Genomic DNA, 27,134 nt, shown 5'->3' on the forward strand with positions numbered 1-27,134 from the left:
AGATTCTATAGTGTTCGTGTCGAACCGGTTTCCACTCGGGTTCTTTCTACTAACTAGTTAAGAATGCCGAGGGTCGGCTCGTGTGTCGGCTTGGAGCCTCTATTTTGGTGCTGTACATTTGCACCAATATGGAAGGCCATCGGGGCAAAAACGTCTAAAAAACTGTTTTTGCCTCTCCTCCACCGCCCTGATAGCTGGTGTTGCGGAGCATCCGCTGTCAACCTATCACTGATGTATTTTCTTTAAACCTGTGTAGGCTAGGCGTCCACATTTGTCCCCTACGTGGGGTTCATTTGTGTGTATAGTCCGTGGGGTTCTAATCCTCCACGTTTTTCCTTAGCAGAGCCTGCTCTGCATCTCTCGGCATACCGTGTATTGTTCAGAGACTTTTTTGAGCAACCTGTCGGTTGTTTCATATATTTTTTGTCATCCATTAACCTTCTTAGGGGATGGCTTCCGCAGTGTTCTAGCTCCGCTCAGTTTAGACGCTTCCCCAGTTCGCTGCTTCACTATCGTGGGTTAAGGAACAGGTAGTCACCGGCCTTCTGCATTTTGCCTTAGGTTCCGCCCCTTATGTGGAGGGCGGAGGGCTTTGCAGGCACTGGAAGGGTTCAGCTGCAGTGGCGTTTTGGTAGGGATTCCCAATTCGTCGGTCACAACGTGACGTCGTAGTGACCGACTGAAAGGGAACGTCTCGGTTACGTATGTAACCCTCGTTCCCTGAAGGAAGGGAACGGAGACGTCACGTCCCGTCGCCACAGTTTGCTGTTCCATTGCTGTTTTCAGGCCGGGCACTGTTGCTCGGCTTCTCAGCAATAATATAGCTGATTTGGTATTATGCACCTGCGCCTTATATACGCACCTGGCGGGGCGGCGCCGGCATTATGCAAATACCTGCATGCCAAGTTCATTGGCGTTTTTGATAGTTCTCGAAGTAGATAGGTCACCCGCGAAGCGGTTCCCAACTCGTCGGTCACGACGTGACGTCTCCGTTCCCTTCCTTCAGGGAACGAGGGTTACATACGTAACCGAGACGTTTTGTGTAATCTAGGACACATTAACAAATGTGAACAATCTGTTAGTTTGAAGATTCACGTTTGAAGCGTATCCAAAATTTACATTACAGTACGAGAATGGAGCTACTTCCAAAAGGTATGGGTACCCCAATAAATTAAACATAGATAAAATAAAATAATCAGTCCAGCATAAAGATATAATATATATCTTTCAAATATCATTTTTTATATACATTTTTTTTAACTTTTTGACATGTTTGTCATGAAAGTTGTTATTATTACCTTTTGATAAGGATGTTGTTCTTATTTTAGGAAATGATAATAAAACTGCAATCTAGTTTCATGACAGTGAGACACGTCAACTTATTGATGCTTGATGCTCAATGCTTTATTTAATATCAGTTTGTGAGAAAATCAGAAATTCAACCATTAAACACATGCACGACCACAAAAACATAATGCATAGAGCATAGTTTGTGATGAGTATAGTGCAGTTGTAAATTTTTATGAGTTGTTAAAAGAAGACAGTTTGGAAAGATAAAAGAAATTAAAGCAAGCATTTATATCACTTTCTTAAGTGGAATTCATTTAGGTGGTACTATGCCCTGGATCCATGGAAGAAATGCAGAAATTTTCATATAAACATTATTCAGATAAGGATCGTTGCAGCTGTTGTTAAGTCCGAAGGATGTTACGCCCACTGCAATGTTGTTACAAACCAAAGGACCTCCTGAATCCCCCTTTTAAGAATGTAAGCACACATAATTGCCTATTATCACTATTTATGGCTTGAATAAAACATAACATAATCTGTAAATCAGATGTCATTGTTTACCTTACAGGTTCCTCCATGGCCATATACACACATCATCTCTTGAGCTATATATTTCCGTCCCCATCGAGCACAGATTGCGTCATCCATAATCTTCACGTTTGCCTCTCTGAGGTTTCGACGTGAAGGACCGCCAAGTTCCAAAGCTCCCCAGCCTGCAACACTGCAATCAGTGCCCACACTGATCTTCACAGGTGTTGTTGGTATGGGGATCGTGTTGATCTTGTTGTTTAGTTTGACTTTTTTATCCAGCTGTAATTCAACAACACATTCATCTTTAGTAGACAGAAGTTAGATGAGATAGAACTACATGTGATTATATTGTAATTATGTATTGTGATGCTTGGATAGCAATATTGAGTGAGGTTTGTTACCTTCAGAATCATCAGGTCGGCCATGTCAGGTGTCCGTGGATTGGTATTGTATTGTGGATGCTTGCTATAGTTACTCACACTAATGCGGACACTTCTTTTCAATATGCTCAATTTATTTGCACCTGCCACAACTGTCAGAATCTCGTTGCTGTGGAAAGAAATACATCTTATTAAAAAATATATTCAACCTTTATTGGTTTTCTTTGCGAGTGTTTAGGGAGCGTTTTAATTCGGGATAGAAGTCATGGTGTTGTTTTTCAGACATTCATTTTTTATTTTTAACCCTGTCTGTGAAATTCAGACTAAAGTCTCAAAATGTGATGATGAGATTAGGAGCATCAAAATGTGATTTTAATTTTCACAATCTTCTTTACATTTATAGAAAACGTCTCGGTTACATATGTAACCCTCGTTCCCTGAAGGAAGGGAACGGAGACGTCACGTCATGACCGACGAATTGGGAACCGCTTCGCGGGGACCTATCTACTTCGAGAAACCTTTAAAAGGCCAATGAGCTTGGCATGCAGATGGTTGCGTCTGCTGGCGCCGCCCCGCCGCACGGGTGTTTGATGGGAGGCAGGTGCAGTTATCAAGTCAGCTATTTTTTGCTAAGAAAGCTGGACAAAAGGAAAAGGTCCGGCCGATATCAGCAGTGGAACAGCAAACTGTGGCGACGGGACGTGACGTCTCCATTCCCTTCCTTCAGGGAACGAGGGTTACATATGTAATCGAGACGTTCCCTTTCAGTCGGTCACTACGACGTCACGTCCTGACCAACGAATTGGGAATCCCTACCAAAGCGTCACTGAAGCTGATCCTTCCAGTGCCTGCGTAAACCCTCTGACTCTCCTCTTTAGGGAGACAGAAATGGGGTTGGAGCAGAGGCCGGTCACTACTTGTTCCTTAACCCTTGATAGTGAACTAGGCAAACTGGGAAGCGAACTCGTCAGGTGGAACTAAGATCGCTCCGGAAAGAGTGCCCTCTAGGGTTCTACCACTAAGGTGATTGTTTAAAGACTCGAGGTCTATCATATAAACTCTCTTAGTAATACTAGAGAGGCGTGGAGCGAGCTCCGCTAAGGGAAACGTAGTAGACAAGAAACTTTCCACGGAAATAGTCACAAAGGAACCCCTAGGGGGTGCAATGTGGGCGCTAGCCTCACCCAGGTTCTTAAGGATACATCTAGTGAGAGGCTGAAAGCTGATGCTCCGCAACATCAGCTACCAAGCGGTGGAGGAGACAAAAAACAGTTTTTGTAATGTTTTTGCCTTAACGGCCTTCCATAATGGTGCGGTTGTGCAGCACCAAAAAGAAAGGCTCCAAGCCGACACAGGAGCCGTTCCTAGATGCTCTCAGTGATCTGAAGAGAGCACTCGAGAGGATACCGGCTCAATACGAACACTGTAAAATCTAGTGAATGTATTAGGTGTCGCCCAGCCAGCAACTCTACAAATGTCTGAAAGCGAGGAACCACGAGCCAAAGCCCAAGATGAAGCCATGCTTCTGGTTGAATGGGCTCTCAAACCAAAAGGGCAAGCAATCCCTTGTTTCTCATAAGCCAGGGCGATTGTGTCTACAATCCAATGAGACATTCTCTGCTTAGTGACAGCTTTCCCTTTCTGCTGACCACCGTAACAGACAAAGAGCTGTTCTGAGATTCGAAAGCTTTGAGTCCGATCTACAAACACACGTAGTGCACGTACAGGGCATAACAAAGCCATGGCTGGGTCTGCCTCCTCCAAAGGCAGCGCTTTCACCACCTGATCTCTGAAAGGAGTGGTGGGAACTTTAGGCACGTAGCCCGGCCGGGGTCTCAGTAAAACACTGTATTTAGCAGGCCCAAACTGAACGCACGAATCGTTGACCGAAAATGCATGAAGATCCTCTATCCTCTTAATAGAAGCCAATGCGAGGAGCGTCAAAGTTTTCATAGTGAGAAACTTAACACTCACCGTCCACAGAGGCTCGAAAGGGGCGTCCTGCCCCATGGACAGATCCCAAGGAGGAATAGAGGGAGGGCGCCAAGGATTCAGCCTTCGTGCACCTCTTAAAAACCTAATGACCAGATTGTGCTGACCCACGGATCTACCGTCTAAAGGTGCGTGATGTGCGGATATCGCCGCGATATCTACTTTAATAGTAGATGGTCACAGCCTCTTCTCCAAGCGGCACTGGAGATATAAAAGCACAATCCTGATCGAGCATACCCGGGGGTCTTCTCGTTGAGAAGTACACCATTCAACAAACAGGTTCCATTTCAGCGTATATGCCTGTCTCGTAGAAGGTGCTCGCACTGCAGCAATGGTGTTAGATACCGCCTGGGGTAAATCACCTATAACCTCCGCGCCCCGTCCAGAGACCACACATGGAGGTTACACATATCGGGACACGGGTGCCATAATGTGCCCCCTTCTTGAGAAAGAAGGTCCCTCTTCAGGGGAATCCGCCAGGGAGGGGCTGTCGCGAGGAGAGTGAGCTCTGGAAACCAACTCCTGGTGCCCCAATACGGAGCAAGTAAAAGAATACTCTTCTCGTCCTCTCTGACTTTGCACAATGCCGAGAGGTCTGCGCAAACACGCATTTCCCCCAGTTAGCCTCATTGCGCAGACCTCTCGGCCAGCTGTATGCCAATGCAGCCACGCCGAGTGTTCCCTCATTCAGTGAATAAAATAGGCGACAGTGGGTTGTCTCTGGAGATGCAAACAGATCTATCTGTGCTCTGCCGAAATGTTTCCAAATCAGCTTAACTGTCTGGGGGTGGATTTGCCATTCGCCGGGGTGCCCTGGTTGCGAAAGCGCATCTGCCGCTGTGTTGAGTGACCCCGGGATGTGAATGGCCCGAAGAGACCTCAGATTCTTCTGACTCCTAGCTGAGGTGACTCCAGCTGAGGTGATGTCCAAACCCCTGAAGCTGCAAGCTCGCCGTACGTGGCTCCCTACCCCGTGATAGAGGCATCTGTGCATACGATGGCATGCCTGGATACCTGTCTCAGTGGCACCCCCGCTCTGAGAAATGCTGGGTCTGACCACGGGGTGAAAGTGAGACGGCATTTCGGTGTAATTATAATACGGTGAAAGCCGGTGAGCCACGCTCTCCTCAGGGCTCGGTCGTGAAGCCAATGCTGAAGCGGTCTCATATGGAGCAGACCGAGCGATGTCACAGCTGCAGCTGCTGCCATATGCCCCAGGAGCTTCTGAAATTGTTTCAGAGGGACCGCTGCCTTGCCCGTAAACGTATTCAAGCAAGCCAGAATCGTCTGAGTGCGCGCCTCCATGAGACGTGCTGTGAGATTGACCAAATCCAATTCCATACCCAGAAAAGAGATCCTCTGTGTAGGGCAAAGTTTGCTCTTTTCCCGATTGACCTGAAGACCGAGATGGGCAAGGTGTTTGAGCACACGATCTATGTGAGTGCAAAGCATTTGACGTGACTGTGCTATAATGAGCCAATCGTCAAGATACGCCAAGATGCGAACACCGCTCTCTCTGAGGGGTTTTAAAGCCCACTCCGCGACTTTCGTGAAGACACGGGGAGAGAGAGAGAGAGCCCCAACGGTAAGACTTTGTACTGATAAGCCTGTCCCTCGAACGCAAAGCGGAGAAACGTCCTGTGTCGGGGAAGTATCGAGGCATGAAAGTACGCGTCCTTCAGGTCGATGGCTGCAAACCAATCTTGTGGGCGAATGCATTGAAATATGCTCTTCTGCGTCAGCATTTTGAATGGCATTCTGTAAAGTGCTCGATTCAAAACGCCCAGATCCAGGATCGGTCGCAACCTGCCGCTTTTCTTGGGTACGATAAAGTAAGGGCTGTAAAACCCTGACCTCATTTCGGCTGGAGGAACCGGCTCGATCGTGTCCTTCGCCAGCAGGACGGCAATCTCTGCACAGAGTACTTGCGCATCGGCGGGTTTCACTGTAGTGAAACGAATGCTAGTATATTTGGGAGGTCGCCAGGCGAATTTTATCGCATAGCCGAGACGGATTGTGCGTAAAAGCCAACGCGACCGACTGGGAAGTTGTTGCCAAGCTTCCAGATACCGGGCGAAGGGAATTAACGGCACAATAAAAGTACCCGCGGCAAGCGGAGTGGCGGTGCTCGACGACGCGCTCTCTTGGGCTGCATTGACAGGAATATTGTATAAAGGAGCACTCACCCGACTCCGCTGATGGATGGCTCTGATGAAGATGTTCCGGGGCGCTCGGCACATCCGCTGGCGAGAGAGGAGAGGGAGGACGTAGGGTTATGAGCCCATCCCTCACACCTGACTGCCTCTGAAGACCTGGAGGATGAAGAGGAATTCACTCTTTTTGTGGTTTTGTGGGTGCCGGCTTAAAAGATTCCCTGCCGGGTCCTCCTCTGGGGGGGGTTGTGCATTCACCATCTCCTGAAGAGCGATCCCCTCCACCTCCTGGTCGCCCGTCTCAGGGCCGCTTGGATCTGCGCTTTCCACCAGGCTTAGCGGGCTTCTGGCGGTTCCTCGCTTCCTAGAAGAGATGAGGAACGGAGGCAGCTGCAGGACACCCTTGGCGAGGGGCAGACCGAGGTGTCGATGGGGGAAGGTGTTGGCTTTTTCCGGCGCGGCATGATGTTAGCAAGAGCCTCAGTCTGCTTCTGGGTGGCCGAGACCTGTTGTGCAAAGTTTTCGACCGCCTCGCCGAACAGGCCGGCCTGGGAGACTGGAGCATTTAGGAGCGGGGTTTTTTCAGCATCCCGTATGTCCGCCAGGCACAGCCAGAGGTGGCGCTCCTGGACCACCAGGGTGGACATAGCACGACCGACGGCCTGTGCGGTTGTCTTGGCCGCACGAAGCGCCAGATCTGTAGCCGCTCGAAGGTCTTTGAAGACCGCCAAATTGTGACCTCCCTCGTGCAGAACCTTCAGAGCCTTAGCCTGATGGACCTGCAACAAAGCCATGGCATGTAAGGCTGAGGCCCCCTACCCACAAGCCCGGTACGCAGACTCCGTCAGAGCTGACGAGTGTGTGCAGGCTTGTGAGGGAAGGGTCAGACGGTCCTTCTAGTTGGAAACGCCAGCAGGACACAGCTGCATTACACTGAACGTTCCACTGTCAGGATACCGGCATACCCTTAAGCAGCCCCGTCATCGAGGGTGGTGAGGGGTGATGGCTGATGCGGACGGTTCTGGGAGGAAAACGGGGTTTTCCACGGCCGAGTCAGCTCATCATGCACCTCGAGAAAGAATGGTACTGGTGGAGAGGACTGTGAAGTCCGTGCAGCCCCAAAGTACCAATCATCTAGGCGGGACGGTACGGGAGGGGGAGGAGCTCTCCACTCCAACCCGACCAACTCCGCAGCCCGAGCGAGCATGGCCATCATCTCAGGGTCGAGGTCGGGAACCGCAGCCCTTCCCGAAGGAGGGAGAGGATCCGGATCAACGTCCGAGAGTGACGGCCCCCCTCCGATGTTACGGCAGATACTGAATCCTCTGGAGGCCCGACAGATGTAGAGAGTGACACAGAACACGCACCCTCCGTCTCCATCGGGAAAAGACATCTTTAAAAAGACGCTTAACGCCCGTGAGCAGAGAACGGCTGTCTTTAAAAGATGCAAGTTCAACTGCAGCTCTTTTAGGGAAATCACTCTTTTAGGTGTGCAAGTTGATGAAGCACACAGGGAGGAGACCGCACACACTCAACTTAAGAGAGTGAAAGCGAACACGTAGATCAAAAGTTAGGAAACACTCGTGAGCCCCATTGTGGTGCCTTTGCCCAACCAACTGCACGCAGAGATCTATTCCACCAGATAAAGGAGAGCAGCTTCTCGTGAGCAGTATAGACCTGCCAGCTTTCGAAGCTAAGGGGCTGGTTTGATAACTGCACCTGCCTCTCGTTGAGTGCCTGTGTGGCGGGGCGGTGCCGGCAGATGCAATTATCTGCATGCCAAGTTCATTGACGATTTATAGGTTTCTCGAAGTAGATAGGTCCTGGCGAAGTGGTTCCCAATTCGTCGTAGTGACCGACTGAAAGGGAACAGTAAATCACTCAAAATAACTTCAGAAAATTTTATATTTCATAATTCTCTTGAAATAAGTGTTGTAGAGTAGTTATTTATGAGAACATTTAAATATATATGAGATTATGATTGTTATGATTGCAGTACAGACTAAATAAAACCTTACTCATCTCTGCAGTGTGCAGCAGTCATAACAAACTGATCAGAAATGAGGAATCCTCCACAAACGTGTTTCCTATTCCTCTGAACAGAAACCATGTAAGGTCTGGAGTGAGGTGGTGCTTCATTGCCATTCACTATACGCACATTGACACTGGCTGAGAAAGAAATATCAGTCAACTTAGAAACATCTGAATAATGCATCGCCAAAGATGATGAATCAGATATTAAGTCTTGCAAATGGAAATGTGTTACACTCATACACTCTTAAAATGAATGTGTTAAAATAACACATTTTGTGTCTATTTTTTGGAATAACACAATTTGTGTTGTTTTAACACATCTTGTGTTGTCCATTTCATTTATTTGAACTCAACACAAAATGACACATAATGTGTTAAATAAAAAATTAAAATTAACACATCCTTTCTTAGAGTGTATAGAGGTGCATTTTCTGAAGCTCATATGATTCATATTAAAGTGAATAAATTTAATGAATCTTACCAGTGAAGCTCAGGTTTGGCACCAGAGAGCCCAACAGGAGCAGAGTGATGATGACGATCATGATGAAGATGAGATCTTACTGAGAAAACAATGTAATAAATACTGTAAGAGTGTCTGAGCTCCAAATTTGTGGTGTCCAAAAGTCCAGACAAAGGATCATGTGTACTATTGTTACTCTTATAAATTAATTTATTTGTAATAAATAATAAACTTATAACACCGTCTTTAAATTTAAACAAGACCAGGTTCTCAGCAGTTCACTTATAATCCAGCACGAGTCACAACACTCTTAAAAACAACACAATCAGTGCTAGTTTAGAATAAAATGATCTTATTGGAATAGCATTTTGTGTTACTTTTAAAACAACTTGTGTTTTATTTTAACACAAAACCAACACAAAATGACACATAATGTGTTAAAAGCATAACACAATATTTTGTAAAAAATTAACGCATCCTGTTTTAAAGTACGGAGCCCCTAAGGGGACATGAAGGAAAAAATAAATAAAGTTTAGTTTCACGTGCGCACGCTGTATTGTACACTCTTAAAACGGGTGTTTTAAAACACGACACTCTTAGAACGGATGTGTTAAAAAAAACAAAATCAGTGCTAGTTTTGGGAAAACAACACATTTTGTGTTGTTTTTAACATATCTTGTGTTATCCCTTTTATTTATTTGAACAAAAAAATCTAAAAAAAAATGACATATGGGGTGGTTTCCCAGACAGGCTTTTTCCTAGTCCCAGACTAAAATGCATGTTTGAGCTGCCATAATTTAAAACCTTGTCCTGATGAATTTTACCCTATTTCGTTGACATTGTTTTGTCTTAAGATGCACACCTGTAGTGTCTTTGTAAGATATGTTTGTAAAAACTAAATGACCTAATATTAATAAGGCAGATTAACCTAAACCCTGTACGGGTATCTGCCCCATAATGTGTTAAATAGTTTAACACAAAACAATGTGTTAAAATTAACACATCCAGAAAACTATTTAACACATTCCGTGTTGTTTTTAACACATTCTGTGTTGTTTTTAACACATTCCGTGTTGTTTTTAACACATTGCAGTATGTAATGTTTTTAACACATTATGTGTCATATGTATTTTATGTTAAATAAAAGGGACAACACAAGATGTGTTAAAACAACACAAATTGTGTTGTTCCAAAAACAACAGAGATGTGTTAAATTAAGGACAACACACGAGGCACAAGATGTATTATTTTAACACATTCGTTTTAAGAGTGTAGTTACTTCAAATTCTTCAAAGAGTTATCTTAATAAATATCTATATTCTGTAGTTGATAAATTAATGCCAAAATAATAAAATCTCAATAATTTATTACCCATGAGTAGCAAACAGGCTGGGACAAAATCATAGAAGTTCAAGAAAAGTCCTCTTCTCCATTTTATTCATTTCTTTTAATGGTACTGAACAAAATATAAGGGAGAGCAGGGCACAACTTAACGCTTTTTGGCTTTGGCTCTAGCATTCAAAAAATATTTACATTAGATTTTTCTTTTTTTTTTACACAATCAACACAAATCTCTGCTACAAATGAACAGTTAAGGTTTGTTTGTGGGAACTACCATTATCATACAATTACACCAAAAATGACAGGAGTGCAAACGATACAACTTACCCCACAGGTGGGGTTAATTGTAACAAACAGAAGGTTTGTTGTAACACCTGCTAGAAAATTTTGAATAAACACAAAAAATAAATAAAATTCTGTCTATATACTATAGGTGGATGTTTTTATTAGGTGGATTATAGATATCCACACATGTATCCATCCACGATCCTTCATCTAACCATCCTTGTATTATGCATTAATGCATATAAATAGATTTTTTTTTATCATAATTGTCAGCTATTTCCCCTGATATTGCATTAACAGTTATCATTTTGATGAATAGTATTTACATTGTTTTCATTATCATTGTATACCTGAGGCTTCATTGTAACACTGTGTGTGACAACAAACCCGCTGTGTAAAAATGTTTTCAATCCCAGCTATCAGTTACTACACTCTTAGAAAGGATTTACACATCTTTGTGCGTTAAGCTTTTAACACATTATGTGTAATTTTTAACACATTATGTGTTATTTTGTGTGGATTTTGTGTAAAAATATCACACAAGTTGTGTTAAAAGTAACAAAACATGTGTTGTTTTAATAATAACACAGAGATGGGAGGATTCTGGGAAAACGCATTTAGTGTTTAGTGTTGTTTTTAACACATTCGTTCTAAGAGTGGAGAGTCTCACAGAGTTGCGAATAAATAGCACAAAGTGTAAAAATCGTGCAATACATACGCCAAATTCCACTTTGGCGTGCATATGATACGCCAGTCTTTCCCATTCACTTAAACGGTGCATCTTTTTTTGTCGTTTTATTGATTGGTTTCTCAATGTTTTTGCCTTTTTACCATTTTCGCTTGGGTTTAGGGTTAGAACAACTTTTTGTTGTATAAAAATTACATCCTAACCCAAACCCCAATTCTAACCCCAACTCCAAGCGACCATGGCATAAATATAGAAAAAAACATGGAGAAACCTGTATATTAAATAACCTCCTTAAGCAAATCTGAAATCTAACCCTAACCCCAAGCGGAAATGGTTTAAAAAACAGAAAAAAATGAGAAACCAACAAATAAAACGACAAAAAAGATGCACCGTTTAAGTGAATGGGAAGATCACATGCATGCCAAATTAGAATTTGGCGTATTGCACGTTTTTTACACTTCGTGCTATTTAAACGCATCTACATGATGAGACTGGGTAGAAGTTGCTGACATGTTTCAAAATGGTGTTATGTTTTTGGTAAAAAGATTAATGTAATATAAGCTTGGATTTGATGATTTACACACCCAACTCAGAAACAGAAAAAAAATATAAGAGGAAGAAATTTACTTCCATGGCTCCAAAACACTCTTTGTTCAATATCTTAACCAAAACACCAAAACTTTTCGCAAATTCACAGGAGATCATCTTCTGACGCTAAGAGGAAAAAACAAAAGCACATATTGCTCAGCCCTGTATGAATATGTAAAGTAATCATGTTATAATTAACCCTGCATTAGTTTGTGCCCCACTCACCCCTACAATTACATACAGTATCTTACCCAATCCAGGCAGTGTGTGTCCAAAATGCAATGCCAGGTGTTCCTTCCTCTCTACGGCTACGGTCTACAGGACCAACTCTTCCTTCACTCACCGCTGCTCTTCAAGAAAGATGACCAAGATATGAGAACAACTACTTTTGTGGCTTTCTTAGTCTTTTTTTTATAGTGAGTATAAAGGTTGCATTGCACCTTGTACTGCTATAGGTGATGGTGTTTTTTCATTTGCATCAATGTCATTTCCCATACCTTGCACCCCTACCCAGTTAGCAATGCACATTTTTATAGGCCTACTGTTTGGTACATTTTATATGATTGAGTTATCTCCTAACTCTTACTATGTTGCATTACATTCGCTTTTTTTTTGTAAATTACTTACTTACGCTTACTTTTGCTTATTTGTAAATGGCACATGTACTCTAGATGAGAGTTTACATACAAAGCAATACAAGTCTGTTCACCCAGAGCACAGAATATGCAGTTCACCAAAAGCATCATGTGTGATACGTGTTATCACACAGGATATGTCAGCTTATAGTTTATCAACTATCAAGAACTTTGTAAAATATAACCTTTCAATCTTGAAGATTAAAATCAATGAGGGAAATCAAACGTTGATGCTTTTAATCCCTGTTACAACCCTTCTTATAGCTCCTAATAAATCTAGGGGATTATTGAAGGGGAAAACTTGAACCAGTTCAGAACGTGTCACTAATAAATCACTACAGAGGTGGAGAGTAACGAGAGACAACAGAAACGAGAATTCAAACGTAATTAAATAAATGTAAGGGAATAATAATTAATGGTGGTAATTACATAGACTGTAAAAAAAGATGGACGACGCGACGTCACCTCCCACCATTGTAATGAATTGAAGCCAAAAATGTCCGACCATGGTCGCCGCCATGTTACGTAAAAACGTCAGTTTGGAGCCAAGGCATGCGCAGAAAGAATCGTCCGTGGAGCCAGAGGCGGAGCCGCGGTATCAAACTTCCGCCCAAACGCTCGCACGACCAATTCAACCACGCCAATCATAACGACACGCCCTGTTTCTATAGCATTAAATTACTAGCTAAAATGAAACTTACCACAATAATAAACACTTGAATATATATCAGCGTGATAACAACTACTTGAAAGGACCAAAACCATCTTTCGGAAACGTTTATTGGAAGTGTGAATAATTTTTTTATTTAGAGCAGAGTCCCATTCGTTTCAATGGAGAGGGCGGGGTTGTACTGCAGCCAGCCACTGGGGGGCGATCAAAGAGCCAGAGGCTTCACTTTTCAAGGCTTATGAGGCACACCCGGGTAATTACCACCCGCAACGTATCGAGTAATTACACCGAATTTACAGTGTACCTATTTGTAACAACAGTACCTGTCACAGTCATCATGGCTCCCTCTGCTCATAGCTGCCTCTGGACTGCAATACCCATGATCCCTTGCACTTACCGGTTCATCACACCTGCATCCTGTTTGTAATCACCTGGACCATAGATATGTATAAATGCTAGATGTGTCACCCGCGCTGCTGGCCAGTTGAGTGGAATGTCTGCATTTGGCGGCCATCTTCCCACAGGCAGCTCGCGCACTCGTAGTATTGAGTTTTAATGGTGCAGGTGCTTTTACACTGCATACTTATACAAAAAAAATCAGGAAACATGTTAAATCATGCAGACATATGGTCATTTAAAACTACCTGCACCATTAAAACTCAATGCTACGAGTGAGCGAGCTGTCTGTGGTAAGATGGCCGCCAGGGGATGACGTTAGAGACCCTGCCGTAACACATCTAGCCTTTATACACATATGACCCACTCAGAACTCATCCATAGTAATGGGAGAAACAAAGCTTTTCAAAGCTTTAAATAAATTGAACCAATTGCTTTGCAAATTGATTCAGTTTTTTTAAACGTTCAAAACACCATACACGCTGCTGACACCTGCTGGTTAAAATAGTGTAAAAGCAGCAACATCTGTCCAAACTTTTGACACTTTTTACAAAATAATAGCAAGATTGTTCTAAAAATATGTTTTTAAGAAAAATTAATTATTTAATTTAATTAAGACATAATTAAAGGCGGAGTGCACAAACACGCCCCTACCCCAATAGAATCAGGACCTTTTTTTGATAGACCCGCCCCACACATACGCAACCCAGGCAAGGATGACGGTTAGTAGACACGCCCCTTACTGCTGATTGGCTATAAGTGTGTTTTGGTAATCGGCCCGACTCCCTTTTCCAAAGCGCTTTTCAAACATTGTGCACTCTGCCTTTAAAAGTGTATTCTGTGTTTTTAGTTTTATTTATGGCAAACAATTAATTAAAACATACTCTTGTGATTATATCTGTCTATAAAGAAAAAAGTAGACAAAATGGTAGTGTTATTAGTCATAGAAGGATTAATGTTTTATGAACTTTTATAAAAAAACAACTGACCCGAGTTCACCTACACTGGTTATTTGTTATTAACTCCCCCTAGTGGTGAATCGTCGGATTTTCGAAACAGTTATGACGTAATGAGTCCTCGTTTGCTAAAATCACGTGACTTTGGCCAGTTTGAAACAAGCTCCGAACCAATGATTCGATACAAAAGATTTGTAGATGTTTCGAAGCCTCAAGAAGCCTGCTTCGAAATCGCTCATCACTATTGATACTAACCGGAAGTGCGCATGTAAACAAAGGTGGATTGTTCGGGATTTCCCCCCCCCCAATGTTTGTTGTTTTGGATTCAAATGTGGGATGCATTTTTAAGAGTGGACCCTTACTGGGATTTCTTGGCTTCGTCTGAAATGATCAGAACCATATGAGATGATATGTAAGTAAAGTTACTGCCATTCATATTAATATGCGGTCCATCTGCATTATTTAACCCACTCCAGTGTATTGATTGCAAAAACAAGATCAGAACATGAACATAAAGTACAGAAACCCATAGATAAGCCCATATGAGCCCGCCCACGGGCCGGTGCGGGTTACGTTTAAATGATTGTGTTCTGTTTCAGTTTTACTTTTTGTGCTGTAAGATTATATTTTAAGATTTTTAAAGTGTATTCTTTACAATACAGTACATTTCCTTATCAATTCTGTCGATTCATAAACAAACTCATCACTCTCTTTAGATAATATGAGATGAATCTCAATTTATTTAAATGCGTGTGTAAATACATTGTCATTATTGAGCCAGAAATGTTAATACTTGAGTGATAATGCCCACATGATACAGTAAATGGGTATAACAGATATACATTAACAGATGATGCTAAATAAAAATTGATTATTTAATAAGGGACAGAACAGAAGTTATCCCTGCCTGCAGTCTTTGATAGGCATGTGCATTTAAAGGGATAGTGCACTAAAATGAAAATTCTGTCATTTACTTAAGTTGTTACAAACCCTCATAAATTTCTTTGTTCTGATGAACGCAAAGGAAGATATTTTGAGAAAAGGTTGTAACCAAACCTTATGTGAACCCAAATTACTTCCATAGTAGGAAAAAGAATACTATGGAAGTAAATGGGGCCCACAAATGGTTTGCAAACTTTACTCGAAATATCTTCATTTGCGTTCATCAAAGACATTTATGCAGGTTTGTAACAACATGAGGGTGAGTAAATTATAACAGGATTTTTATCTTTGGGTAAACTATCCCTTTAACCTGACCCACACAATGACACAGGTTAAGCATGATTTAACACTGACCCACAAAATGACACAGGTCTTTCTTTTAACAGTTCTGATCCTTAGCATCATCTGAAAATTTGACCTATAGTTGGGCATTAATGTAACATTTCCATCCACCACTTCTGTCACAGCAGATTGTTCAATGCAAATTAATTATTGTTATTAATATTATTAGTTTAGTGTACTGAAAAGCATTGCACAAAATTATTGAACATCTGTAAGGATCTGTAAGTTTGCAGTTGCTCTAAAAAACAGGTTTCGCTTGTTTTATGCACAAAATCACTTAAATTTGATATTTTGAAATTGTTGCTCACAATAAAGTATGTAAGGTGAAATGCTTGCTGTGCCATAAGGAGCTGACATACAGCAGTTATACCTCTTCCATGCTCAGGCATTATCGAGCACTGCATGAGCATCCACATACACATACTACTAACAGTCCACAGACTAAGTAATATATAATCTTATTTCTTACATTTATCTGAAGTTAATGAATGAAATGATTTTTTTCCAAGACTGGAGAGGTTTTATCCAAAAAGAGGAATTGTCTTAATCCCAACACACTTCAATATGTTTCTGTTTCTCAATACAAATCAATAATAAATCCCAAAATTATGTGTTGCATTTTTCTTTATTGTACCCTCAGTCCCATATGCACTACACAGCACTAAAACTACCATTGGTTCCACTTTACACATATACACAGACACACACAAATGTTATTTTTACATTTTTCCCACCGCAGACTACTGTACTAAATAAAGTCGTACTTGTATAGGTCATAATGTCATTGTTCAAACAATTAAATGAATACTTAACTGTGTGTATGACATCTCAAGAAAATTCACACAGAAAAAAAATATTTTTTTTATATAACCAAACAATGAACAAATTTCTGCTTAGGTCACTGCATAAAATGCATTTTGTTTATCTCCTATTTGTTTTAGCAGTCGCTATGTCACTAGGGAGCAATGTTGAATGAAGCTTTGGGTGAAGCAATGGGCTGTGAAGTATCAGTGGTTCAGGAAGCCTTATTTTGCCATCACTACCTCTTGATATAAAAAATGGGACACACATGTTTAAGACTAAATCACACAAAGAAAAACTAAACGCATCATAAGTCCACCACAAAGCAAAAAGTCTCTCTCGCACAGGGGCAGTAGCCTCTTTCTTAAAGGGACACTACACTTTTTTTTAATTATTCTCATTTTCCAGTTCCCCTAGAGTTAAACATTCGATTTTTACCGTTTTGGAATTCATTCAGCCAATCTCCGGGTCTGGTGCTAACACTTTTAGCATATCTTAGCATAATCCATTGAATCTGATTAGACCAATTAGTATCACACTCAAAAATAACCAAAGAATAAACCAAAGTTTAGTGTCATATACAGTGAGGAAAATAAGTATTTGAACACCCTGCTATTTTGCAGGTTCTCCCACTTGGAGGTCATGCAGGGGTCTGGGGTTGTCATCGTGGGTGCATGTCCACTGTGAGAGACATAACCAAAAAAAAAATCCAGAAATCACAATGTATGATTTTTTTTACTATTTATTTGTATGATACAGCTGCAAATAAGTATATGAACAGAGGTCAAACGTTTCCTGTAGTTTTTCACCAAGTTTGCACACACTGCAGGAGGGATTTTGGCCCACTCCTCCACACAGATCTTCTCTGGATTAGTCAGGTTTCTGGCCTGTCGCTGAGAAACAAGGAGTTTGAGCTCCCTCCAAAGATTCTCTATTGGGTTTAGGTCTGGAGACTGGCAAGGCCACGCCAGAACCTTGATCTGCTTCTTACAGAGCCACTTCTTGGTTATCCTGGCTGTGTGCTTCGGGTCATTGTCATGTTGGAAGACCCAGCCTCGACCCATCTTCAATGCTCTAACTGAGGGAGGGAGGTTGATCCCCAAAATCTTGCAATACATGGCCCCGGTCATCCTCTCCTTAATGCAATGCAGTCGCACTGTCCCATGTGCAGAAAAACACCCCTAAAGCATGATGCTACCACCCCCATGCTTCACTGTAGGGATGGTGTTCTTGGGATGGTACTCATCATTCTTCTTCCTCCAAACACGTTTAGTGAAATCATGACCAAAAAGTTATATTTTGGTGTCATCTGACCACATGACTTTTTCCCATGACTTCTCTGGTTCATCCAAATGGTCATTGGCGAACTTAAGACTGGCCTGGACATGTGCTGGTTTAAGCAGGGGAACCTTCCGTGCCATGCATGATTTCAAACCATGACGTCTTAGTGTATTACCAACAGTAACCTTGGAAACGATGGTCTCAGCTCTTTTCATGTCATTGACCAGCTCTTCCCGTGTAGTTGTGGGCTGATTTCTCACATTTCTTAGGATCATTGAGACCCCACAAGGTGAGATCTTGCATGGTGCTCCAGTCCGAGGGAGATTGACAGTCATGTTTAGCTTCTTCCATTTTCTAATGATTGCTCCAACAGTGGACCTTTTTTCACCAAGCTGCTTGGCAATTTCCCCGTAGCCCTTTCCAGCCTTGTGGAGGTGTACAATTTTGTCTCTAGTGTCTTTGGACAGCTCTTTGCTCTTGGTCATATTAGTAGTCGGATTCTTACTGACTGTATGGTGTGGACAGGTGTCTTTATGCAGCTAACAACCTTAAACAGGTGCAACAGTGGAGGTGGACATTTTAAAGGCAGACTAACAGGTCTTTGAGGGTCAGAATTCTAGCTGATAGACATGTGTTCAAATACTTATTTGCAGCTGTATCATACAAGTAAATAGTTAAAAAAACATATATTGTGATTTCCGGATTTTTTTAGGTTATGTCTCTCACAGTGGACATGCACTTACGATGACAATTTCAGACCCCTCCATGATTTCTAAGTGGGAGAACTTGCAAAATAGCAGGGTGTTCAAATACCGTCTATAAGTTACCTCTCCTTCTGAAACAGCCTTGACCCCACTGGGTCAAATTTGGCCAATGTTAATTGTCACAGGGTGACTATGATGAGGCGGAACCAAAGGCAGAGGAGATTGGTTCCGCCTGAAGATGGTTTCCTGCCAGACCTCTTTTTACAAACACCATTTTACTTCCTGGTCTCCCTGACAACGCAGATTATGAGTGAATGAGCAACAGGTGTGGCGAATCAATGTAACAACCCATGATTGGAGGAGGAGTAGAGACAAGACACATAAAAAGGTTTCGGGCGTGAGTCCCTTTCTGCCTTGGGCAAACCTAACCACACGCTCCGTCCCTGGAGGAGCCGAAGGGCGCCGCTGATCCATGAATCACTTATAGTGTAAGGAAAGAGTGCGGCTGCCAAAAGAGGTGAAAAGGACGGGGCTGTGAAAATTAAAGGGGCACCACACCGAAGTGCTTTGTGTGTACTTTGTGTGCGCTTTGTTGCTGCTGTGCAGACCCATTGTGTTGGCCTACACCGATCCCTTGGGAAAGATAAGAGGTTGAAGGCGACTGGGCGAAGAGGCTATTGGGCGATTCTACTTGTGAGTGGGCTGAATACAAAGTCATCGGGTGCATTGGTGCAGGGATATGCTGGCAACGAAGTGTGAGTAATAATCAATGTGTGATTAAGAAGTATTCAGGAGAAGAGTAACCTGGTGTGTATTGTAAGTGTGTTGAAGGTTACCGGCCCCACTGCGGAGGGAAAACGTGGGTGAGCCGTGGATTAACCGTGAAACACGGGCAGGGAAATCAGCTGGGAAACCATCCACCATTCGTAGTTCTGGCCCTGCGGATAAAAGAAACATGGGTGAGCCAAAGAGGTAACCAGGAACATACAGGGGCTTTGCTGATTATATTTACGTACCAACACTTTCTCTCTGTGGCAATAACAACGCTTAAGCAGCCTCACGAGGGGTCTGAGTCCAGCCGGCTTAGTCCGTAATTCACGTGAAGTGTGTGCAGAGTGCTGTGGGTGAGTTGTGATTTTCATTGTGTGTTTACACTAAAGCTTGCTGTGTATGCTGTGCTTATAGTGACTGAAGCCGCCCTGGCCCAGAGCAGATCGTGAGAAGTTAACAGCACGTTGAGGCCTGAACCATACGAGAGGAGGCAACTAAACTTTTGATCCCCTGTGTGTTAGCGAGAGCCCGCGCCAATCCAGAAAGCAGGCAGTGGTGAAGCTCAGCTGTATATCAGAGTGAGTAGCGATTAATGTGCACCGTACGGACCGAGGGTCATTGTTGTGGATAGATCTGCTTAGAAGAACCATCTGTGTGCGCGGAGCCTCGTCGAGAGTTCGCCCCAGCTCAAGACCCCTGTCATCCAAGAAGGAGGGGGAGCCAGGGAAGCGTTCGGCTATGCGTCGCTTGACCCATCAGTCCCCACGACACCTAAGAAGCTTAAGCGTACGGGTGAAGGTATATTGTGTACAGACGTTGCTGTGAAAGCCCACTGCCTGGATGAGCGTTGGGTGAACCCCAGTCCTGTGAGTAATTTACCTTTGTGGTGTGTAACCTACCTTTGCTTACAGCAATACCTCAAAGAAGGACGAACAGTCTCAGTAGTGTGAATCGCTTACCTTTGCTCCAGTGAATGCCCTGAAGTGGGTGAAAAGCCCAAGTCTTGTGAGTACCTTACCTTTGTGGTGTGTAACCTACCTTTGCTTACAGCAATACCTCAAAGAAGGACGAACAGTCTCAGTAGTGTGAATCGCTTACTTTTGCTCCAGTGAATGCCCTGAAGTGGATGAAAAGCCCAAGCCTTGTGAGTAACTTACCTTTGTGGTGTGTAACCTCCCCTTTGCTTACAGCAATACCTCAAAGAAGGACAAACAGTCTCAGTAGTGTGAATCGCTTACTTTTGCCCCAGTGAATGCCCTGAAGTGGATGAAAAGCCCAAGCCTTGTGAGTAACTTACCTTTGTGGTGTGTAACCTCCCCTTTGCTTACAGCAATACCTCAAAGAAGAACGAACAGTCTCAGTAGTGTGAATTACTTACTTTTGCTCCAGCGAATGCCCAAGTGGATGAAGGGCCCAAGTCTTGTGAGTAGCTTACCTTTGTGGTGTGTAACCTACTTTTGCTTAAAGCAATAGCTCCAAGAAGAACGAACAGTCTCAGTAGTGTGAATCGCTTACCTTTGCTCCAGTGAATGTCCTGAAGTGGATGAAAAGTCCAAGTCTTGTGAGTACCTTACCTTTGTGTTGTGTAACCTACCTTTGCTTACAGCAATACCTCAAAGAAGAACGAACAGTCTCAATAGTCAACACCTTGGTGAAGAACGAACAGCCTCAGTAGTGTGAATACTTACCTCTGGTCACTGACCCGCCTCTGTGGAACGTGGAAGACCCCCAAGTGCCCAGCGAAGTCTCAGCAGAGAGACCTAAAGGCGAGAGAGAGAGAGAGAGAGAGAGGCGAAAGTATCAGGCAAGTAGCGACCCAGTACTGGACCAAGCCACTAATTGTGTTCTCCCTGTTCTGCCTCCAGGAAGAAACGGAGGGCGCCACGGATTGAAGAACAACACTGGAAAGGAGTCCTAGCCCCCGCTCCATGGTCCAAATCGCCCTGGAGGCGAGAAGAAGCTAGTTTTAAACTGCTCTTCCCCCTTCCCCCTTTGCTTTTAAATATTTAATAAAGTTGTATTTTAAATCTTAGTATACTTGTCTGTCCGGTCATTGGGGTGGTCTTGGGAACCTCCTCGAGGTGGAAACTAGGAAGGGGCGTGACCCTTTTAGCTAACTCGGGTCCGCTCCGACCTGTGACATAATTGCTGCTACTCAAAATATTCTTGGGTTCTCCAGGGTTAACATACCTCCCATTCTGAAACGAAAAACCCGGAGTTTCGCTCATTTCAGGGTTAACATACTCAGAGTATGCACTAAACCTTTGTAAAATGGGCCCCAGGTGTGATATTCAGTCCTTCGGTAATGACGACCTTGTTTCAAATAACAATATTTATATGCAAAGATAGTGGAATTGCTTTATTCAAAATAAATACATTTTTTATTTTTAATCAATTTATTTCAAATTAATTCAAATTAGTGACATGTTTGACATGAAAGTTGTTATTATTTACTTGTGAAAAGGATGTAAATTATGTTAAATGTTTGTTTTCCTTATTTTAGGAAATGATTATAAAACTGCAATCTAGTTTTACCTGATTATTTCAGTTGTACTACGTAAAATTTAACTGTGCAATTTCATGGTAGTGCTGCAATTTCATGGCAGTAAGACACATTGACTTATTGATGCTTGATGCTCAATGCTTTATTTAAAATCAGTTTGTGAGAAAATCAGAAATTCAAACATTAAACACACACACGACCACAAAAACATAATGCATAGAGCATAGTTTGTAATGAGTACAGTGCAGTTGTAAATTATTGTTTAATGAGTTGTTAAAAGAAGACAGTTTGGAAAGATAAAAGAAATAAAAGCAAGCATTTCAATCCTTTATTATGGAGAATTCATTTAGGTCTTAATATGCTTTCGATCCATGGAAGAAATTCAGAAATTTTCGTATAAACCTCATTCAGATAAAAATGATTGCAGGTCTTGTTGTGTCCGAAGGATGTAACACCCACTGCAATGTTGTTACAAACCAAAGGACCTCCTGAATCCCCCTGTTAAGAATGTAAGCACACATAATTTCCATTTAGCACGATTTCTGAAAACCGCAATCAGCAATAAGGTGCGTGTAACTGATATTATTGGCTGGGTTGCGTATGTGTGGGGCGGGTCTATTAAAAGAAGGTCCAGACTCTATTGGGGTAGGGGTGTGTTTGTTTAGGTGATTTCAAATGTCAACATTGGCTTTCAGAGATCATGGACCCTGCCTTTAACCTAATCTGTAAATCAGATGTAATTCTTTTACCTTACAGGATCCTCCGTGGCCATACACACACATCATCTGTGAAGCTTTATAGTACCGCTGCCATCGAGCAGCACAGACTGTGTTATTCATAATCTTCACGTTTGCCTCTCTGAGGGTTGGACTTTTAAGACCATTTGTCATTCTTCCCCAGCCTGCAACACTGCAAGCAGTGCCCACTCTGATCTCCACAGGTGTCGTTGGTATGGGAATCGTCTTGATCTTCTTGTTTAGTTTGACTTTTTTATTCAACTGTAATCCAACACATTCATCATTAGTAGACAGAAGTTAGATGAGATAGAACTACACGTGATTATATTGTAATTATGTATTGTGGTGCTTGGATAGCAATATTGAGTGTTGTCTTTTACCTTCAGAATCATCAGGTCGGCTATTATTGTTTTTTTATGATTGGGGTTGTATTCTGGATGTCTGTTATAGTTTCTCACACTAATGCGGACATGGTTTTCACATCGGCTTCTTAAATCATGTACACCTGCCACAACTGTCAGACTCTCAGTGCTGTTGAAAGAAATAAGAAAAAATATATTCAACCTTTATTAGTTTTATTTAGAAAGGTCCTTATAAAGAGTGTTTAGGGAGCGCGTTTATTTGGTAAAAAAGTAATGGTGAACTTTATTGATGTCGTTTTTCAGCCATTTATTTTTAACCCAATCCAGGCTAAAGTCTCAAAATCTAATCATGAGATTTGAAGCATCAAAGTTTGATTTCAATCTTTGACATGATCTTACTCAGTCAATATTAAAGATATCAATGTTCTTTACATTATTTTATACAGTAGAAAAAAGTAAATCACAAAAAATAACTTTGGTTTCATTTTTATTTTTGTGAGGATTTGTAAAAGAATGAACCCAGATGCTGACGGCAGATAAATGATAGATGGTTTATTAAGACAAACAAGAAAACAAAAACCCACGAGGGGGCAAAACAGAACGAGATGAACACAACAACACTGACACTAAACTAGACACGATACTCATACACTTAACTGCACAGGAAGCAAGACCAGAGGTGTACAGTACTTGAGTAATCTTACTTGATTACTGTACTTAAGTATTATTTTTGGGTATTTTTACTTGAGAACAATTTAAAAATCAGTACTTTTACTTTTACTTAATTACATTTTTTTTAAAAGAAAAAGTACTTTTTACTCCTTACAATTTCATTTACAGTCAAACAGTACTTCTATTTTAGAGATCTATTTTCGCTTGCTCTGTCAAACCAATTGAATTGCGCTGTTGGCCAGTTTAATTTAAATGTTATTTATTCTGGAGCCTTTGGACCACACTGAGGAATTGGCCAACAATTCATCAAATGAAGAAGATTTTTTCGCTTCTTTGAAACTGACAACACATGAAGTGTGACACGTTTCCTGCTGTTAGCAGCCTCTCTATCAAGACTAATACCTTATTCACACTGTCAGTCAAAATTTTGGTGCATATCTAATTTGACAGACTCACTGTCCACATTGTGTATCACAACTGTTCAGATCCGATCTGTGCGTCTTGTAGCTGTTTTCCGGATTATCTGCACTGTTTCTATGGCAATAACGTCGCACTGGCATGACAATCTGCCTCGACGTCTGACGTGTTTTATGTGACGTGACAGCATGACGTAACCGAAAAGCTACACAAATGCAATCAGGACGGTAAGACTGAAATGGATTTCAAACCACCTGTGGATGTAGCCTGAAACGGATTAGAAAAACAGATTTCATGTGGTTTTTAGCAGTTCACCGTTTTAAATGTGATTGGATTCCTATCGGATATGCACCAAAATCGGATTTGGACTTACAGTGTGAACAAGGTCTAATACACTTCTTCCTGCATCGGGTGCCTGTGAGAGGCTTGATAGAGCTTGAAATTTAAGTTAAGTTCGAGGTTTTACAATTTTGAGTAGCATGTTGCATACTAAAATTCATTGTCATTGTCACGGATCTCCGCATTTTTCTGTGTCTGTGCCACGGACTTTCTTTTCCGTGTCAGTTTCGCGTGTTGGTTGCTCAATCGGTTTTCCTATTTTCTTACCATTTTCGTGTGGGTTTGGGGTTAGAATGACTTTCTGTAACATAAAATGACATCCAAACCCAACTCCTAACCCTAATGTCAGGCGACAATTGTTTAAAAGTCTGGAAAAACATCCTAACCCAAAGCCCAAATCTAATCCCAAACCCACGCGAAAATTCTTTAAAAATAGGAAAAAGAATTGAGCAATCAATACGTAAAACTGACACGGAAAAGTCCATGGTACAGACACAGAAAATGCGGAGATCCGTGACAATGACACGGATAAATGAGCAAAAAATTATGTGACTATACCACGGAACATTTTGAGATCATGTTGGAAATTAGGTAGTAGTCTTATAGTTTGATAATGAAATACAATTACATACAAACAGTTGTAAAGGATAAAACCTTGTATGTGGTTCATTCACTTCATGTTTTTAGAGAAAGCTTAAACATGAATCTCTTGTTTTCCTTCTTCCGGTTACTTTTACTTTTTTAATACTCGAGTACAATTTTAATGTGGTACTTTTTTACTTTTACTCAAGTATAATTCTGGCCAGATACTTTTACTTCTAAATTTACACTCAGTACTTGTACTTTCACTTCAGTAAAATATTTGAGTACTTTTTACACCTCTGAGCAAGACAAGGTTAAAGGGGGGGGGTTCAATGGTATTTCAAGCATTCTGACTTATTAACACGGTTATAGAGTTGTTTCCTCATGCTAAACGTAGGCAAAGTGTCAAAAAAGCATTTGGGCGTGTTACAGAGTATTTCTTTGCCGAATGCACTTCGCCAGGGTTCGTACAGGTTTCTGAAAGTTTTTTTTCGATTACAGGTCCAACTGACGTGTCAGGGGTTTTCTATACGTAGCACTTCTCTATATAGGCACTTTCCCCGGAAAACCCCACCCACCCGTCAATCAGCAGGAGACACTAGAACTTGCAAACATCTTATCACGCGACAGCTTTGTTTAATTTCAAAAGTCAACAATGGCATGAAAGAAGAAGTGTGCTTTTGGATGTAAGGAGAAGAAAGCCAGCCTTATGAAAACGATGGATATAGTTTATTATCCGGGGTAGCAGGTGAGTTTTGCGTGTGTGTTTGATGCACTGGATTTTCCCAACCGGGTCATGAGTTGCACGCGGTAAATAAGTTCTGTCTTATGTTGGAAATAGGCGCGTGCATATTATATAAATGACACAAACATGTAGTGAATCATAAGTTATAAGTGTTTTAGAGTGTTGCATGACTCGTACTCGCTCCACCCGCGGTAGTAACTCCTCCTCCTTCATTTTATCGTACGTTATCGGAAAGATTCGGTAAAGCTAATCTTTCTTTTATAAATCTGTCTTTTACTAAAGACACTTTGGAGATATAATGGATGTCATACTACTCTATGGGTACTTCAGATTAATATCAGAAATGTAGAAACATCATGTGTTACGTGAGCTTTAACACTAGCAAAATACCTTTAGATATACACTGACATGAAACAAGACTGGAACCATGAAGAGACAAAACGCACGTGTAAGGAACATCAAACACAAGGACATTAAATAGGGAGAACTAAATGACATACATCTGAAAAGAATCACAAGTAAGCGATCAGGGAAAGACTGACTAACAGACAAGACCCAAGAAAACATTACAAACATCAGTAAAGGCAGACAGGCATGAACAATAAACGGGTTGGGATTAAATAATAAAAATAACAAACCAATGCCAATGAAAAACTTGTGAAATCATGTCATCTGATTTTCACGTACCCGTTTGGTGTCAAAGCTGTCAATCACGCCGCGTATCTTCCGCCTGTGAAGCATCGCGCCGGTCTCGTAAAGTTTCATCGAAGCTCAGCACTGGATATAGCCGAATAAACATGACAATTACTTTCCTTCGAGGTAAACGTTTCCCCCGGACGCCAGACTAACATCTATGAGTTACTTAACGTTAATTACGGTAAGACTGTGCAAACAAAGTATCTGTCTAGCATTGGTGATATTTACGCTGGGGATTTCCCCACCACTTTTTGAAAGCATTTGGTTAAAATGTTCTGAAAAATCAAGCGATGCTTAAGACTGGTTCCCTATCAAAAGCTTTACTCGATGCTGCGCTGCTAAGCGCTATGGGGAAACGTCTTTATCGTTGACCAGCTGAATATAGTGTGCAAACACGTCAATGAAATTGACCCGGAGGTATATAGCCTCGGTTGATGACGACATCACAGCGCACCCCATGCGAGGCTATAAAATAGATGAGCAACAGCTGTGTCATCAGATCTTTTTATTTTCAGACCAACTACTGAATGAGTGTGTGCTACACTGAAATGCAAATCTCTCTCTTACCTTTTGAACTTCACTTGAGATCTTTGTTAGGAGTTAGATTCCAACAAGATAGAGTGCAGACTTTCTCTCTTTCCGATTTTAAAGGAGTTTAAGTTAAAGGAAAATATGAGAAAGAAGAGTCACGAGCAGTCTAAGTCGTGTTTGTTTTCGCTTTATGGCGAAGGACGACACACACACTTAACTGTTTTGTGTGTTTGGGGGAGGAGCATGCGGTCATGGCTTTGTACAGTCTGATGAGTGCGAGCATTGTGAATCATTCACAATATAAATGATT

The 27,134-nt window shown here is 41.9% G+C and overlaps 1 protein-coding gene across 1 annotated transcript; it reads right to left on the reverse strand.

Moving 5' to 3' along the window:
* Window positions 1-1,373: 1,373 nt before the first annotated feature.
* LOC129452768 (mast cell protease 1A) lies at window positions 1,374-12,148 on the reverse strand. The gene is made up of 6 exons (XM_073861454.1): window positions 11,994-12,148; window positions 8,862-8,940; window positions 8,365-8,515; window positions 2,223-2,370; window positions 1,852-2,100; window positions 1,374-1,756 (listed from the first exon to the last, which is right to left on the reverse strand). Exons 2-6 carry the CDS (start codon window positions 8,920-8,922, stop codon window positions 1,601-1,603), a joined length of 765 nt encoding a protein of 254 aa, XP_073717555.1. The 5' UTR covers window positions 8,923-8,940; window positions 11,994-12,148; the 3' UTR covers window positions 1,374-1,600.
* Window positions 12,149-27,134: the final 14,986 nt, after the last annotated feature.

This window comes from Misgurnus anguillicaudatus, chromosome 23, assembly GCF_027580225.2.
Source record: "Misgurnus anguillicaudatus chromosome 23, ASM2758022v2, whole genome shotgun sequence".
NCBI lineage: Eukaryota > Metazoa > Chordata > Actinopteri > Cypriniformes > Cobitidae > Misgurnus > Misgurnus anguillicaudatus.

Bases quoted from the DNA above. Each gene is read 5' to 3' on its own strand.
- LOC129452768 (XM_073861454.1), bottom strand. From the start codon at position 8,922: ATGATCGTCATCATCACTCTGCTCCTGTTGGGCTCTCTGGTGCCAAAC. The intron at 2,371-8,364 runs GTAAGGTTTTAT...TTCTTTCCACAG, and splicing joins GCTGCACACTGCAGAGATGA to CAACGAGATTCTGACAGTTG. The intron at 1,757-1,851 runs GTAAACAATGAC...CATTCTTAAAAG, and splicing joins GCCATGGAGGAACCTGTAAG to GGGGATTCAGGAGGTCCTTT.